Source organism: Lontra canadensis, unplaced genomic scaffold (assembly GCF_010015895.1).
Source record: "Lontra canadensis isolate GAN:19392208 unplaced genomic scaffold, GSC_riverotter_1.0 scaffold124, whole genome shotgun sequence".
In the NCBI taxonomy this organism is placed as follows: domain Eukaryota; kingdom Metazoa; phylum Chordata; class Mammalia; order Carnivora; family Mustelidae; genus Lontra; species Lontra canadensis.
This window is the reverse complement of record NW_022631118.1, coordinates 813267-827314: the sequence shown is the minus strand read 5'-3', so window position 1 is coordinate 827314 and position 14048 is coordinate 813267. Positions and strand designations below refer to the sequence as shown.

Genomic DNA, 14048 nt, shown 5'->3' with positions numbered 1-14048 from the left:
CTTTAAGTTTGGAGGAGTCAGGGAAGACCTGCCTGGAGTTGGAGACTTCATCACATCAAATAATCTATATGCAGCATCCTCATGTACGTGATGCCAGTGGAGGAGGGCAATGGCAGACACTGAGGAAGGCAGCCTGAATCCAGATCTGAGGATAAGAGAAAAGGGTGTTCCAGGGAACAGACTCTACCTCAAAGGAAGACCAAATGAAAGGGTGTCCTAAACTTCTAGAAACATAAAAATGACATTATAGGTCTGAGGGAAGTGATCTATTCCCAAGAGACATCTTTGGAAAATATGCAGGGCTTCTGGGAATTCCAAAAGAGCATTCCAAAACAACCAACAAACACTACTGCCACTAGATCCAAAAACAATATGTAACTAGAGAGACAGTGGGGAGAGGGGGATAGAGAGAGAAAAAGAGAGAGAGAGAGAAAATTTTAGAGCAGGTTCCGTATTTACTAGGGAATAAACAGTCCAACTTGTTATTTGATCAAGTATCAGAAAATATGCCAATTGTAACAGGACCTTTCCTCTACTCTCACTCAAATGAGAATGTAATTAAATTAATTCGGATCACAATTCAATCATTTTTTACTTACGCAATAGTGCTCTAGAGTACCTGGGGCCCAATCTCACACGGTAATCACAAATGGACATATTAACCAATACCACAAGAGCACTCACAGAACATCCCTCCCTACCCAGTCATCAACTGCTGTGTGCTCTCAACTCAGTACTTCAAGGGCTCTCGGAAAAGACAACAGTGAATCCTCACAAACTGAGCACCAAAAATGTAGTATACATCCCGCTTTCGTCCCACTGACTCTTGGTGCATCACTATTCATGGCTGAAACTAACTCATTATAAACTCACATGGGCAGAGAGTGGCTATCTAGAAAATGTTAGGTATGCCACAATTAGAGGCATCCTAGGTTAAAAAAACAAAAACAAAAACAAAAAAAAACAAAAAACCCACATAAACACAGACATACCTTTTTACAGGAGCTGAAGGTGCCGTCAGGCAGAAGGGGCCTTCGACGTCTCTCAGGGATAAAGGGTGAGCCAAAGCGAATGTAGTGTTTGGGGGTGGTGCAAATTAATGGGGAATGGATAAGACCGGGTAACATGTTCAGGGTTGTTGCCAGTACAGTTGGGTCCGTGGTGATACGTAAAGGGCACTCAACAGGGCATTCTTGCTTCTCTGCTTTGTCATTCAACCATTCTGTAACTAGATACTAAGGTAGAAAAGAGATCATTAGTTGGTGCTGTAGATGTAAAAGCCAGAAGCAGCAGTGTAGCTCAAAGACAAACCTCAGCTAGAAACTAGGACAGAGGTAGATATAGCAGCTGCAGAAAGTATGAACTAGGCATTCAGAATGCAAAAATATCTTCCTTTACCCTCTCCATGATCATTAAGGGAGCAATAATTCCAGTTATCAGCAATTTAAGCTCTGCCTAAAAGTTAAGGGAACAAAAGAAAGGTAGTAGGATGGTTTCAGCTTGCTGCCTCAAAGCTTTTTATCTACAACTTTTCAATCTAATAATACTTAGGTGATTTGCCTTTTTCTGGAGATTATAGGTCTTCTCACCATACTAAGACAGCCCTTGCCAGACCAGACTTATGAAGATGTATTTGTGACTTACCTTTTTGGTTTTGGGGTATTTAGGTGCAGCACGGTTGACATGGGATCCAGTAACTGATACCACAGTTGGGTCAGACCCCATTAATTGCCTGTTTTCTCCTGAACTGTCTATATTTCCAGCTTCAGTAGGAGTTACAGAGCTATTATTTCCTCCTTCTTCCAAGGCAGCTTGTGCCAACTCTGCCTGTTGTGCAATGGCCTGCTTCTGACGCTTTAGTCTTTGGGCTGAACTGGTCCGGTACCGAGAAATTCGACTCTTCGGTCGGGGCCTAGAAGGCTTTGCTGGAGGTGGCTTGGGGACTGGTTTTTCTGTAGCAACATCCTGTAAGAGCAGAGTTAAATGCTTACCAGAAATTTCTTATCAGCAAACACTCCATCCAGTCTTCTATTCACTTTAAGCATTCTGAATATTTAGTATTTAGAAACACTAATCTCAAATGTAATCCTTAAAAACTTACACCATCAGCCAAGGAGCCTATAGGCAGATATCTATTTCTTTACTAGTAAGTATTTATAAAATAGGTCAAAAGTCAACTCAAAGTAGCTACCTATTTTAGGGTTCTTAGCAGGGAAGGTAATTCTTTCCTTTATTTCTTTCCTAGGTACTGAGGTTTTGCTTAGGCTGTGAATTCATGGCCAGGGTAAGGAAAGAAAAGATGAGTTTATCCTGAGAATCCTACGAAAGGTCAGGTGCCTAATTGTGCTATACAGAAAAGCCAAAAGAGATATGGAATGACTTTTATGAATTCACCACAGTTTTGTTTGTTTTGTTTTATTTACTTATTTGATAGACAGAAATCACAGATAGGCAGGCAGAGAGAGAGGAAGGGAAGCAGGCTCCCCGCTGAGCAGAGAGCCCGAAGCGGGGCTGGATGCCAGGACCCTGGGATCATGACCCGAGCCGAAGGCAGAGGCTTTAACCCACTGAGCCACCCAGGTGCCCCGAATTCACCACAGTTTTATCTGGCAGAAATAGTATGAAGTTATATTCTAGTCTAAAAGTGTCTTGTCAAATTCTGTCTCCCTGAATTCCACAAATTAGCTGATGAAAATGGCTTTATTTACTGCATTATAAGGTGAAGTTGAAAATGCTGTTCTTGACTATTCCACAAGATAGATAACTGACATTTGCAAAAGCAAGGATGTCTAAGGCCTGGAGTCTTTTCATCTCTTACCCCTGCTTGGGAAGACCTCCGGGTGTTCACTCCAACACTCTGTGGGGTGCTTGGGATGGCCATGTTTGAAGCAGGGTTGCTAACTTCGGGTTCAGGGGCTTCAGTTTTTGCCTCTTCTCCCACAAGCGACTCTGAAGTGGTGGTAGTAATCTCTACGTCAGAGCTGCTTTGTTCCAAGGGCTGATCCCGCCGCTTCTTTCTTTTCTCTAAGTTTTCAAAAGCATGCATGATGGCTTCGACCTTCCTATCTTCCCGGGTCTAGAAAGAAATGCCATTAACATAGAAGGAAGCTTCAATAGGACATGGGGTATTTTTTCAGAAATGTTATTAATGGAAATTCATACACATTTAAAGACATTTGCCAGTAAAATGATACATATATTTTAGAGAATAGAAGTTAAAAACTAAAAGTAAAACATTTGTTTTTTAAAAAAAGATTTTGTTTTAGAGAGTGAGAGACAGAGAGAGAGAGATAGCAGCTCAAGTGGGGGAGGGACAGAAGGAGAGAGAGAAAATCCTAAGCAGATTCTACAGTGAGCACAGAGCCCAATGAGGGGCTCAATCTCTTGACCCTGAGGCCATGAACTAAGCTGAAGCCAAGAGTCAGAAGCTTAACTGACAGAGCCACCCAGCCTGCCCCCAAACATTTTTTAAATGTTGGAAAGAGCTGTAGAAAAAGGCAAGGTCAAATCTAAACTTTTCAAAATGGTCAATTAATTTGAAAGTTTTTAATGTAAAAGAAAAAACCATCAAAGCCAATTTTTCAAAAAAAAAAATATTTTTTTTTCTCTTCATTTTTGGAATTCAAAAGTAACAAAGTAGATCTTTCACTTCTCAGGACCACAACTAAACATGGCTGACTTCAGCAAAAGAGTAGAACTTCTGAATCCATGTGACCAAAAGTTTTATTTTTATGTCAAAACTCACACAAGTCCAGAACAAGGAGCCCAAACACATGTATTTTGTTCCAACCAGGCAGTTCTTTGGAAACTAGATTGTTAGTAAGAAATCTCTTAAGACCGGGGCACCTGGGTGGCTCAGAGGGTTAAAGCCTCTGCCTTTGGCTCAGGTCATGATCCCAGGGTCCTGCGATCAAGCCCTGCGTCGGGTTCTCTGATCCATGGAGAGCTGCTTCCCACCCCCCGACCCCCGCCTGCCTTTCTGCCTACTTGTTATCTGTCTGTCAAATAAATAAATAAAATCATTAAAAAGGAAAAAAAAAAGAAACCTCTTAAGACCATCATTAGGGTGCCTGGGTGGCTCAGTGGGTTAAGCCTCTGCCTTTGGCTCAGGTCATGGTTTCAGGGTCCTGGGATTGAGCCCCACATCAGGCTCTCTACTCAGTGGGGAGCCTGCTTCCCCGCCCCCTCTCTACCTACTTGTGATCTTTCTGTCAAATAAATAAATAAAATCTTAAAAAAAAAAAAAGATTAGATAAGTCACTAGATAACTACTGTATGTGTGTGTGATAAAAAGTAAATAAATAATAAATAATAAATAAAATCTCCTTTATTAAAAAAAAAAAGCCCCAATTGTCTTGTGCAGGTGATGGTATAGTATTTTGTTAAAGAATGAGCAGATACAAACTCAGAAGAGAAGGGGTTTGTAAGCCATAGGTAGCAGAAACCAAAGGATGTTAGAAGGTACCCACCCTTCTGCTATGAGCTGGGTTCTCCTGGTCATCTGTAACCTCTTCTTTCTCCTCGTCTGCTTTTTCTTCTGGATTGTCTATTTCCTTTAAAACAGAGGTGATATTCAGCTGTACTCAGGCTCTAAGAAAAAGCAGTCTGTTTTTTCTTAGTAGCTAAAACTCTCTAGAAACAACCTCTAGTGTTATTCATGTGAGTAAATGCAGATGATAAGCACTATTCTCTGAACTGAAACGTGGAAAGCAGTTGAGAGAATGTTCTTGACATTATTTAAAAAAAAAAAAAAAAAGGAAAGACAATGAATAATGTCACCCCCACCTTGATATGAAAGGCATTAAATGTTATCATAGACTCCCTACATATAACAACATGTGGCAACCAGGATCCTCTTTATTTGCAGAGAATGAGAACCACAGCAACATTCTCTGATGAGGGAAAGATTACCTCATGGTCACTGGACACAACTGCTTTTTCAGGAACTTGTTCTGGTTGCTGACTGTTATCCTCTTCTGGAGCCTCATTCTGCTGCTCCATCTCTAGCTCTTTCCGTCGTGCTTTCCTGCGTCTTGTTTCTGCTCCGATGGTGGGTAAGCTTGGAGGAGGTGGGAGTGGTGGTTCTGCAGCATTGGGATTCCTTTTCTGTATAGGGCAATTCCGGTTCCCCTTGTGACACGCACAGTCCACTTTATAATTACTGCTCCAAAGAAACAACCGAAAGTGACCGTGTCAGCAGCCTTGCAAAATCAGTCATACTGTCCATTCATTTTCTTGGAGTAACAGTATAGTGATTTCCTCTAGTATTATCTTGGAATAAGTTAAACAGACACATTAGAGTCCTGTGAATATTTTTCAATATTCAGTGTTTTCCTATATAACCCTAACTCTTCCCCTACATATGGTCAGTGGAAAAGAAAGAAACCCTCACAAAGTTCAGTTCTCCCTTAATACCTTTATGATACTTAGTGGGCAGTGAATCAGTAATAGGGGCTGCAAAGGCTATACTTCCCCTGCATCTACCTCCACCTTCTCCTCACTTTTGAACTACTGATTCCGTACTATTCTTGATTCCTTTTCTTCTCCTACCTGGGCTGAACATCGATTTACCATATAACCTTTTTGGCCTGAGAGGACCAAGGGAGAAAAAGCATCCATTTTATAAAGTCTATCACGTATTTATCTGTAACTTGCCATTTCTGCTTTTCTGCCTTGTCACATTCAGATAGATTTACATGGTTTGAATGGATGGGGCAAATTTTAAAATTTTCATTCTGTATGGTCCCTGGAATAGCACTGTGTGCAAAACAACAGATGCTACTGCAATTTCTAGGTGTCTCATTCCTACCCTTTTTACTGTTTTTCTATAGAGCTATGAAGACAAAATACCTTTGGTTAGGAGACCGGTGAGCAATGACATACTATGTATTTGAATCTCTAGAAAAAGCTGCCCTAAGTCTGTCTTTCCCTACACAATTTATAGACCAAAAATGTATTACATGAGAAAAGCTTAGGTTAAAAAAAGGAAATGACAAGGAACAAAAACAGACCAACAGAAGAGCCTAATATGTACAACAAGACCATTCATGTAGGAAAGATTTTGTAGGTCTTACCAGTTACTGTACTCATAGTCAAATGCTATGGTGACCTCAGCATCTTTGGTGATGGCAGACACCGCATAGATACACAGGTGAATCATCCCATCTGCAATCATGTGTCGCACCTGTGTGAACATGGCTTACAGTTGATGATTTACCATAAAGACCAAGAACTTTCCATAAGACAGAAAAAAACCTTTTGACAAAATAATTTTTCTCCACATAAGTTATAGTAGTCTTACTTACGTAACTCCATCATTTCACATGAAACTATTACACATTAACTGTTTGAAAATTTATGATACTTCTTGAAATAAATGGAGAAACCTTGAGATATTAGAAATTGGGGTAAGATCTCTACACTTTAAAGCTGTTTTCAGTTGCATCAGAGAATTCCTTAGCCTGTTAAAAGCTCTGTGGATTTTCTTGCTGCATTTGATGTAGCTGTGCTGATTATGCACTGAGTAATGAATTCTAGAAATGTCTAGAATCTAAATCTAAAACATTATTACCTAAAATCTAAAAAAGTGCAACCACACAGCTTAGTTTGGCCTAATGACATCTTCTATCATACAGTAATTTCTTTAATATGACCTCAATTTCTTATCCAGTCTAGCTCTTTCTCCTTAGCAAATACTAAATTTGCTTTTTCCCATTTCTTCCTTTGCTAAGGAAACCCATTCCTTGCCCCCATCCAGTGAGAATAAAAGCATCATTACTTTTTTGGGGGTCTCTTATGATAAAAGATCGTAATTATTATCTACAGACCTTAATTTAATCTGGGTGAAGTTTTCAGACTGCCTCTTCAGCTGACTTGTCCTTTGATGGTTCCATTCAAAGAGAAGTTGCTACAGAAATCTTACCTCTGCATTTGGTGTACATGATCTTCTGATGAACCGAGCATCATTACCGAAAGTACGTGCATCCACACACATCTCTACACCATTGAATTTTGAGTAGAAGAGCACAAAGGGGTATGGTCTAAGGGATATAATTGAAATTCCTGTAATTCTCAACACAAATAAAAAGGGCCACCCCATGACTTCACCTCAAATATGAAGCATATGCTGACAGAAGAGGCAGCAGTCCTTTGCAATGCCTGAACTTGAAAAACATCACATGTTTGTCTGCTTTTGATTAAAGAATAAGCACAAAGCAAGGAATGCTTGGCTTGGAAAGGAGTCATTACCACTTTATACATTAAACAATTTGCAGATTTATTTGCACTTTTCTACAAATAGCAGACAGGTGTGAGCTTATATGAGCTCTAATATTTTCCCCAAGAGCATTCTATCAACCAGGATGGTTTTTATACAGCCATACCACTCTGCCAGGCCCACTTCAGCCCTCACTGCTCTGTGAATGATGTTCTTACTTTTTGAAGAAATGCCCATTGACCTCAAATTGCTGTCGTAACATGACTTTCCCTCGATACTCTATTATAAGCGTGTCCAGAGCCAAGTCTCTTGCAGCCCTCAGGATCTTCCGGTGCTTTTGAACACGAGTGACTCTTCCCAGCTGTAGCTATGTAAAACCAGAGAATTAACATTAGACAACAGCTACAGCAGCACAGCAGACACTTCAAGTATTTCCTAATTGAGGAAAAGGCACCAATATATCTTTAGGGTTTATTTGTATGCTGTTTAGCTCAAAAATGAAGTTTTTTGCTTGTTTGTTTTTTTTAAACTAAGAAATTTCTGAATGATCAAAGTTTCTAGGAGACAAAGCTCCACCTAACAGAACAGTAACCTGGTCCCTCACAAAAGACAAAAAAATATCATAGAAAAAGATATGATTAAGATTTTAGTAGCTCTACATCTACTGCAAGAATGATAAAGAACAAGCTTAGCTTTCTATTAATCTTGAAAATTCCTACTTAAGCTGTATAAAATTTCTTATCCTATTTTACCCATTTTTAATTAATACTTTACAAATATGTATCCAGACAGTTTCCAGTCACTACAACTTGCTTTTAATTAAAGATGCTCAAGAGCTGGCTAATTTGTTATTCTAAGGGGTTCATTTATTTGAAAGAAATGATAATCCCATTATATGCCTTCTTCTTGGGTTCAGAAAAGTCTCAACTACTTATAGGGAGTCTTTCACCCTTTGATCCTTACCTGCATTTGGGAACCAATAACTGTATTATTACAGGCCAATTCAGTCTTATTAATAGTGTCTAAAATAGCAGGTTTGCCCACAAATTCCTTGCTAGAATGTAGATGTTGTTCAAGGGCGTTCTGTACATCTGCACTGTACTGATTAGTGAAAGCTTCTTCATACTGATCAGTCCATAGTCTTATCCGATTTTCCCATCCCTCAGTTGTATTCTCATCTAAATTCTGTGCTTCAGAAGGAGAATTCTGTAGAGAACAAAGGTCATGTAGGTTAGGAAAATCCATGCATAAAAATGGGGGGAAAACAGGATGAATTTCAGAGAAAATTTATTTTCACTTGGCAGTTGGTATGGCATAAAAGAGTAATGGCTTGGGAGTCAGGGGATCTGGCTTCTAATCATGGTTTCATTACCAATGAGATGCAAGGCCTTGCACAACTTCTTAGACAAGCTTCGTTTCCTCATTAACAAAGTGAGAAATTAATCTGGATGATAGTCCCTATCACATCACTGTGAATTTATGACCATTTTTAAATTACAGAAATTTTGTTCTTATCAGAAGAATGACATCAAGCTCATAAGAAAATCTTGATAAAAATAAGCAAGAGATAAACCTCAAAAGATTAGTTTAAATTTCAATACTTAGAGTATCTGTGTACCATTATTTCACTACTCTCCAGAATTTTTTGTGACTTATTATTTTCATTATGCAATTAATACATGTTCATTCTAAAAATACATGTGACCCAAATAAATAACCCGTGATCTTGTTTCCCAGAGACAAAGTCATCATTTTGGAGTATATCTTTCTAGCACTCTATTTCTGACAGTTTATACAGCTGTACTCTGAGGAGGTAAGGTGGGGGCAGGGGAGTGCATAAATGGAGTGTAGTAAATGCTGGGAGGTACTCTGCTCTACTTCTCTAGGAAAACCACTGTCTTCTATGGTGACAATACTGAGAAAAGATTATTTTATCTCAATAACATTATCCTAAACAGACAGTTTTTATGTCTGAGATACAGAGACACAGCTTAAATCTGACACATGTTCTCCTCCATGGTGTTAAAGACTTAAAGCATCATCAGAAAACAAAACCAACACTGATAGTGATGATATCGTAACAGTGATGACTAGAAGGAAAAGATACCATAGTACCAAAGCTACTTGCAAATCCATGTCCACACTCAAGTTGCAAATTGAGGCATTAAGATATACTTTCCATGAATGACACAGTAAAAATTTAAGTCTACCTTCACAACTGCTTTCTTTCACTTTTGTGTCATTGTTTATGATTGACTTTTGTCTACCATCCTTTCCCCAAGGAACAGGGAAATGAAAGGAAAAAATTAATGCCTTTGTTTTCTACCCTTCTCACCAGAGTCCAAAAGAATGAACAATATACAAAGGAATCTAAGAAACATCTGAGGCCAACACACTGAGAACACAGTATCACCTGCTTGAGGTATCAGGAGCAGCTAAGCAATAGAAAAGTTCAAAACCTGAGATGTAAGAGTGCTTATCAGACTGGGGAATAGGAGAGCCCAAACAGTATTCCCAGGTTTAAGCATTCAGTAGTGATCACTAAACCAATGACTTACAACACTTAACGTATACTGGAAGCCACTGTCACATTACTAGCTGTTGTTCACTAATACAACTCTCACTACTCTGCTTTCCCGTTCTTCTGGGTACTCAAGAACCTAACTCCATGTGTTTAAAGCATGGTTCTCAAGCAGAGGTGATTTCTGTCCCCAGAAGACATTTGGTAGTATCTGAAGTCATTTTTGACTACCACACCTGGGTGTATGTGTTACTGGCATTTAGTGGTTAAGAGCAGTCTCCAGTAGACAAGCTTTTGATTTTGGGATTAGAAATCTAAATGATAAATACTTCCCATCCTTATGGCTCCCAACCAAATCTTTGGTGGTGTTCTTACTAATAATGAATTGAGTACAAATTTGTAACCCAACTTAGAATTCTGATTTGAGAATCAAAATAAACTAATTATTTTTATTATTTAAATTTTAAGATGCCTGTGGGACTGTCAACATCTTGAAAATGCAAGCAGTATTTACATGTAGAGAGGTTTATAAATAGTTTTCAGAGGCAGCCAGTCAATAGCTTTCAAAAAGGTTTTGAACACTTGGAGGCAAGTTAAACAGTTAGCTGATAAAAGAGAAAAGGCCTTAACAGCTGTGGTCAGGGCTATGTCTGCCCCATAAGTCTATTTAAGATACCCTCTAAGCAAATGAGACAAAAATAAAGGGGGTAGTTAAGGCAATTGTAATTTCTTACAGAAGACAAATCTAGCAAACAAAACAAAACAAAACAAAACAATTAGGCTGTGTTACAAGACATCCCAGGACTCTGATGCTCTTGGGCTCCGAGTCCTCTCCCATTGCTTTTACAGATATGTACAAGTCTGTTTTATAGGTATATGCTAGGTGAGGCCTTCAAATTTTAGATAAAGGGTCACCTATGATCTATATTAACATCAGCTGTATTAGTGTTCCGTATATACTTATGTATATTAACCTCAATAAAACTTTTCCTTATTAAGATTTTAATGTTTATGCCATATAACTGTCAACAGCAAAGATCCTGCTTTTTATTATTTACACATTTAGGGATAGGAATTCTTACAGAATTAAATTAGATTTTAATTCTAAGTAAATGTTTTGAAGCCAACTGGGAGCTATGCTGTCCTCCTACATATACACAGGTAAAGGAAGATACCAGACAGTAAAATCAAATCTCCTTTGGGAAAACTGTTCTTTATCACCCAGTACTTAAAAGTCCTTTTAAACCATTGCAGGTAATTTCTCAATTCTCCAACCACCACCCAGTATCACCTTATAAGCACTTTCATTTGGTAACTGAAGAAAAGAAACACATTAGCATCATTTGAATTTTCTATACCAAATAGATATGCCAGGAAAAATACAGTTCAAAACGAAGTAATTCCAGTAAGAGTAATTCCTATCGATAATACTACCTTCCTAACTGATGAAATTTACCCTCCCAACTGGTTATTAAAGCCCACGTGGTGGTAGGGTGGGTGCAAAAGAGATCCTGTATCACTAGAAAAACCTCAGTCCTGAGGTGGAGGCCAATTAGAAGGACAGAAAACATCAGCCCCCATTTTGTTTAGTAAATGTCACTTACCCCCTGTCACCACCCCCTCCCCTCAGAAAAGCGGCTAATGAAAAACCAGTAAATAAGGCTGATTACAGAAAGGGAAAATATTTCAGAAAATGGCCAAGAAAACCTACTTTGGAGAAAGGCTCTACGAAAACTGAATGGCAACAATTACAAACTAACAAAAAGCAGAGTCCAAGATTCCCAGACCATCAATGTCAGGAAAGAAGCTGACCAAAATGCAAGATCACAGTGAAGTATAAAACACAGCATCAGGGAAGAATACCCCTTACCTTCATCCGCAAGGACTTCCGGGATCCCTCTCGAAATGCCTATCCCAAAGAGGAAAACAAGTAGAACAAAACAAAACTTGGTACCAAGAATGACAGTTATACCTATCTGAGACTAAAACTAAGGCAAGAACTAGTGTTTTAGTCTGTCCCCTTTCCCTAGGTAACAAATACAATGGAAACCCCCACACTATTATCAAGAAAAGGGGTAGCTCAAGGCCAGTGAACTTTGAGGCTAACTCTCTTTCCATGGTGAATCTAAGTAATTAACAGGGAAGAGCATGCATCACTTAAATCCTATATGCACCCCTGACACCAAAAGAAAAAGTAAATAAAAACATTTTGTAAGGTTGCAGATTTACCAGTTTTGAAATTAAGAAGAAAACAAAGACCAATCCCCTTAACAAGGGGTGGACAAGTCACCTAGGAGCAACAAAGTTGCCACGATGGGGAAGAAAGAACACAAAATAGAAGAGGTTTCTCCTGGAGACCTTTTAGTTGAGAATACAGGAAAGTGACCACAACACTGAGGAAGCCTAGATCATTCAAGAGATGTTTCCTAACTTTTTTCAAACAAGGAAAAAACAATCAACCCAATGACATGAGGTGGGCAGGATAAGAATTTCAGACTATGCCTCGGGACTGAGGAGGTGGGGAGATAATGAAGGATAGTGGAAGCCTAGATCGGAGGCTGCAGCACATACAGGCTTGGCCAGATGGGGCTGGGATTTCATATCTGGGATGGGGTTTGGAGTAGAAGAAACTTTGTGCCAGTTGTGATGGTATGGAGTGGCAGAAGAGAGGTTGATCTACATGTTCACAACATAGATTAGCCGATTTTTGCAAGCAGAGCAAAAGTGGCCCTTCAAACATCTGGATCAAACACTTCTTAAAAGAATTTTGGCACCTTCTTGGTCCAAAATTTGGGCTATTTCAGACATATTTCTATTTAAGATACTTTTACCCTCCATACCTTGATTTTCTTCGTCTTTGCTGCTGTGCGACCCTTTTCTGGACTCTTCTTCCGCTTCTTGGGTTTGGTTCTTCTAACAGTTAAGGTGATGCTTGTAGGTGTGTGCTGTGTTGCTGTGTACAACACAGTGGAAGGAGAAAGCTCCTCATCCCAGCTTTCTGTTGCACTGCTATCCCCACCTGAAAAAAAGTTATTTCATAGTTCACATGTTGTACAAATAGTGTCCAAGCGCATTTTAAAAGCAGCTTATTACTTTATCTTTATTCCTTGTCCATATTCAGGAAGTCATTAACTTCCATTAACTCTGTCATGTGTAGAACAAAAATACCCACCTTTCTTAGGAAAACAAGGTTCTTTCTGTATCACTGGCATCAAGCAGAGAAACTCTGTTCGATATTGATATATTTTCCCCCCTTGTACGAAGTCCCCAAGCTCCATCATCTCAATGTGTTAACACAGAAAAAGGATCTGTCTTATTTGGTATGTGTGTTCACAAGGAATATTTTGATTGTTCTGGGGCTAAAATGTTGTTTCTGGAGATGTTAATTCACAACAAGACAATTACACAGAAGTTGTGTGAGAGAACTGCTTTCTCTTTCCATGAAAAGCTGGGACCATGGGGACTTAACAGGAGTTCTGGAGATGATTGTTTAAATCACAAAATATTTATCTGTCAAAACATGGGCCCAACCCATTTTTGGCTCACCTGATATGTTGTCCTGCTTCCGCCGATGAAGTCTAATAACCTTCCCCCTGCTCATTCCCCTAAAGAGGGAAAATAAACTTAAAGTAGTCCTTCCAACAGCATGCAGCACATCGTTGCACACATGGGAGAAGTGTCTCTGCATATACTACCCCCTTCCTCCCACCTACCAAATGTTTCCAGGACATTAAATTTCATATCAAATTCAATAGCTTTAACATCAATCTCTCATTCCTTGTTGTCAGCAATTCTCACCTAGTGCAGAGAATTCGAGCCAAGGAGCACTAAGGAATCATCTACATTAACAAACACAAGAAAGAATACTTTGAGCTTTTCCCTACTAACAAGAAACCCTAATCCCAGCAACCCAGGCTTAAACTGCGATGGAGCATGATCTTACCTGCACTTGTCACAGTTGAGAAGGAAGCCATCCTGAGAAAGACCACAAGGACACCAGGTAGGAACAGTCTCTCCTTCCGAGTTCGGGCTGTCTCCACAGCGTTCCTCTACGGGCGACGGCAGGCCATTCAGGTCAGAACGAGGGATGATCGTCTGGACAGGGGGAGAAGCAGGAGGTGTCGGAGGAGGAGGGGCTCCGTAATTATGATCCTGAAAATAAGATTTTTTAAATCAACAGTGTCCAAACACTGGCCCCTCTCTCCCCTAAAGTATGGTACATATGGAAAGAAAGAAGAAAGTAGTACCCTTTGTTTTTTGGCTTCAACCAGGAAAGTGATAAAACAAAATGCCAAGGTCAACTGGGACATA

At 39.4% G+C, this 14048-nt stretch overlaps 1 protein-coding gene across 11 annotated transcripts in view; it reads right to left on the bottom strand.

Annotated features, from left to right (window-relative positions):
- The window catches only part of SETD5 (SET domain containing 5), an 81477-nt gene that overhangs the window by 25249 nt on the left and 42180 nt on the right, over positions 1-14048 (bottom strand). For 4 of the 11 annotated variants that reach the window (XM_032841570.1, XM_032841568.1, XM_032841569.1 and 1 more), the window contains 13 exons: positions 13681-13889; positions 13284-13342; positions 12578-12756; positions 11608-11646; positions 8180-8422; positions 7435-7583; positions 6923-7040; positions 6075-6184; positions 4912-5161; positions 4470-4553; positions 2819-3076; positions 1645-1965; positions 993-1235 (listed from right to left, as the gene is read on the bottom strand). In XM_032841570.1, coding sequence (XP_032697461.1) covers positions 993-1235; positions 1645-1965; positions 2819-3076; positions 4470-4553; positions 4912-5161; positions 6075-6184; positions 6923-7040; positions 7435-7583; positions 8180-8422; positions 11608-11646; positions 12578-12756; positions 13284-13342; positions 13681-13889 — 2262 coding nt within the window. Of the gene's footprint in view, positions 1-992; positions 1236-1644; positions 1966-2818; positions 3077-4469; positions 4554-4911; positions 5162-6074; positions 6185-6922; positions 7041-7434; positions 7584-8179; positions 8423-11607; positions 11647-12577; positions 12757-13283; positions 13343-13535; positions 13577-13680; positions 13890-14048 lie in introns of those variants that run through there. The other 7 variants (XM_032841576.1, XM_032841571.1, XM_032841575.1 and 4 more) reach the window with 4 other exon arrangements.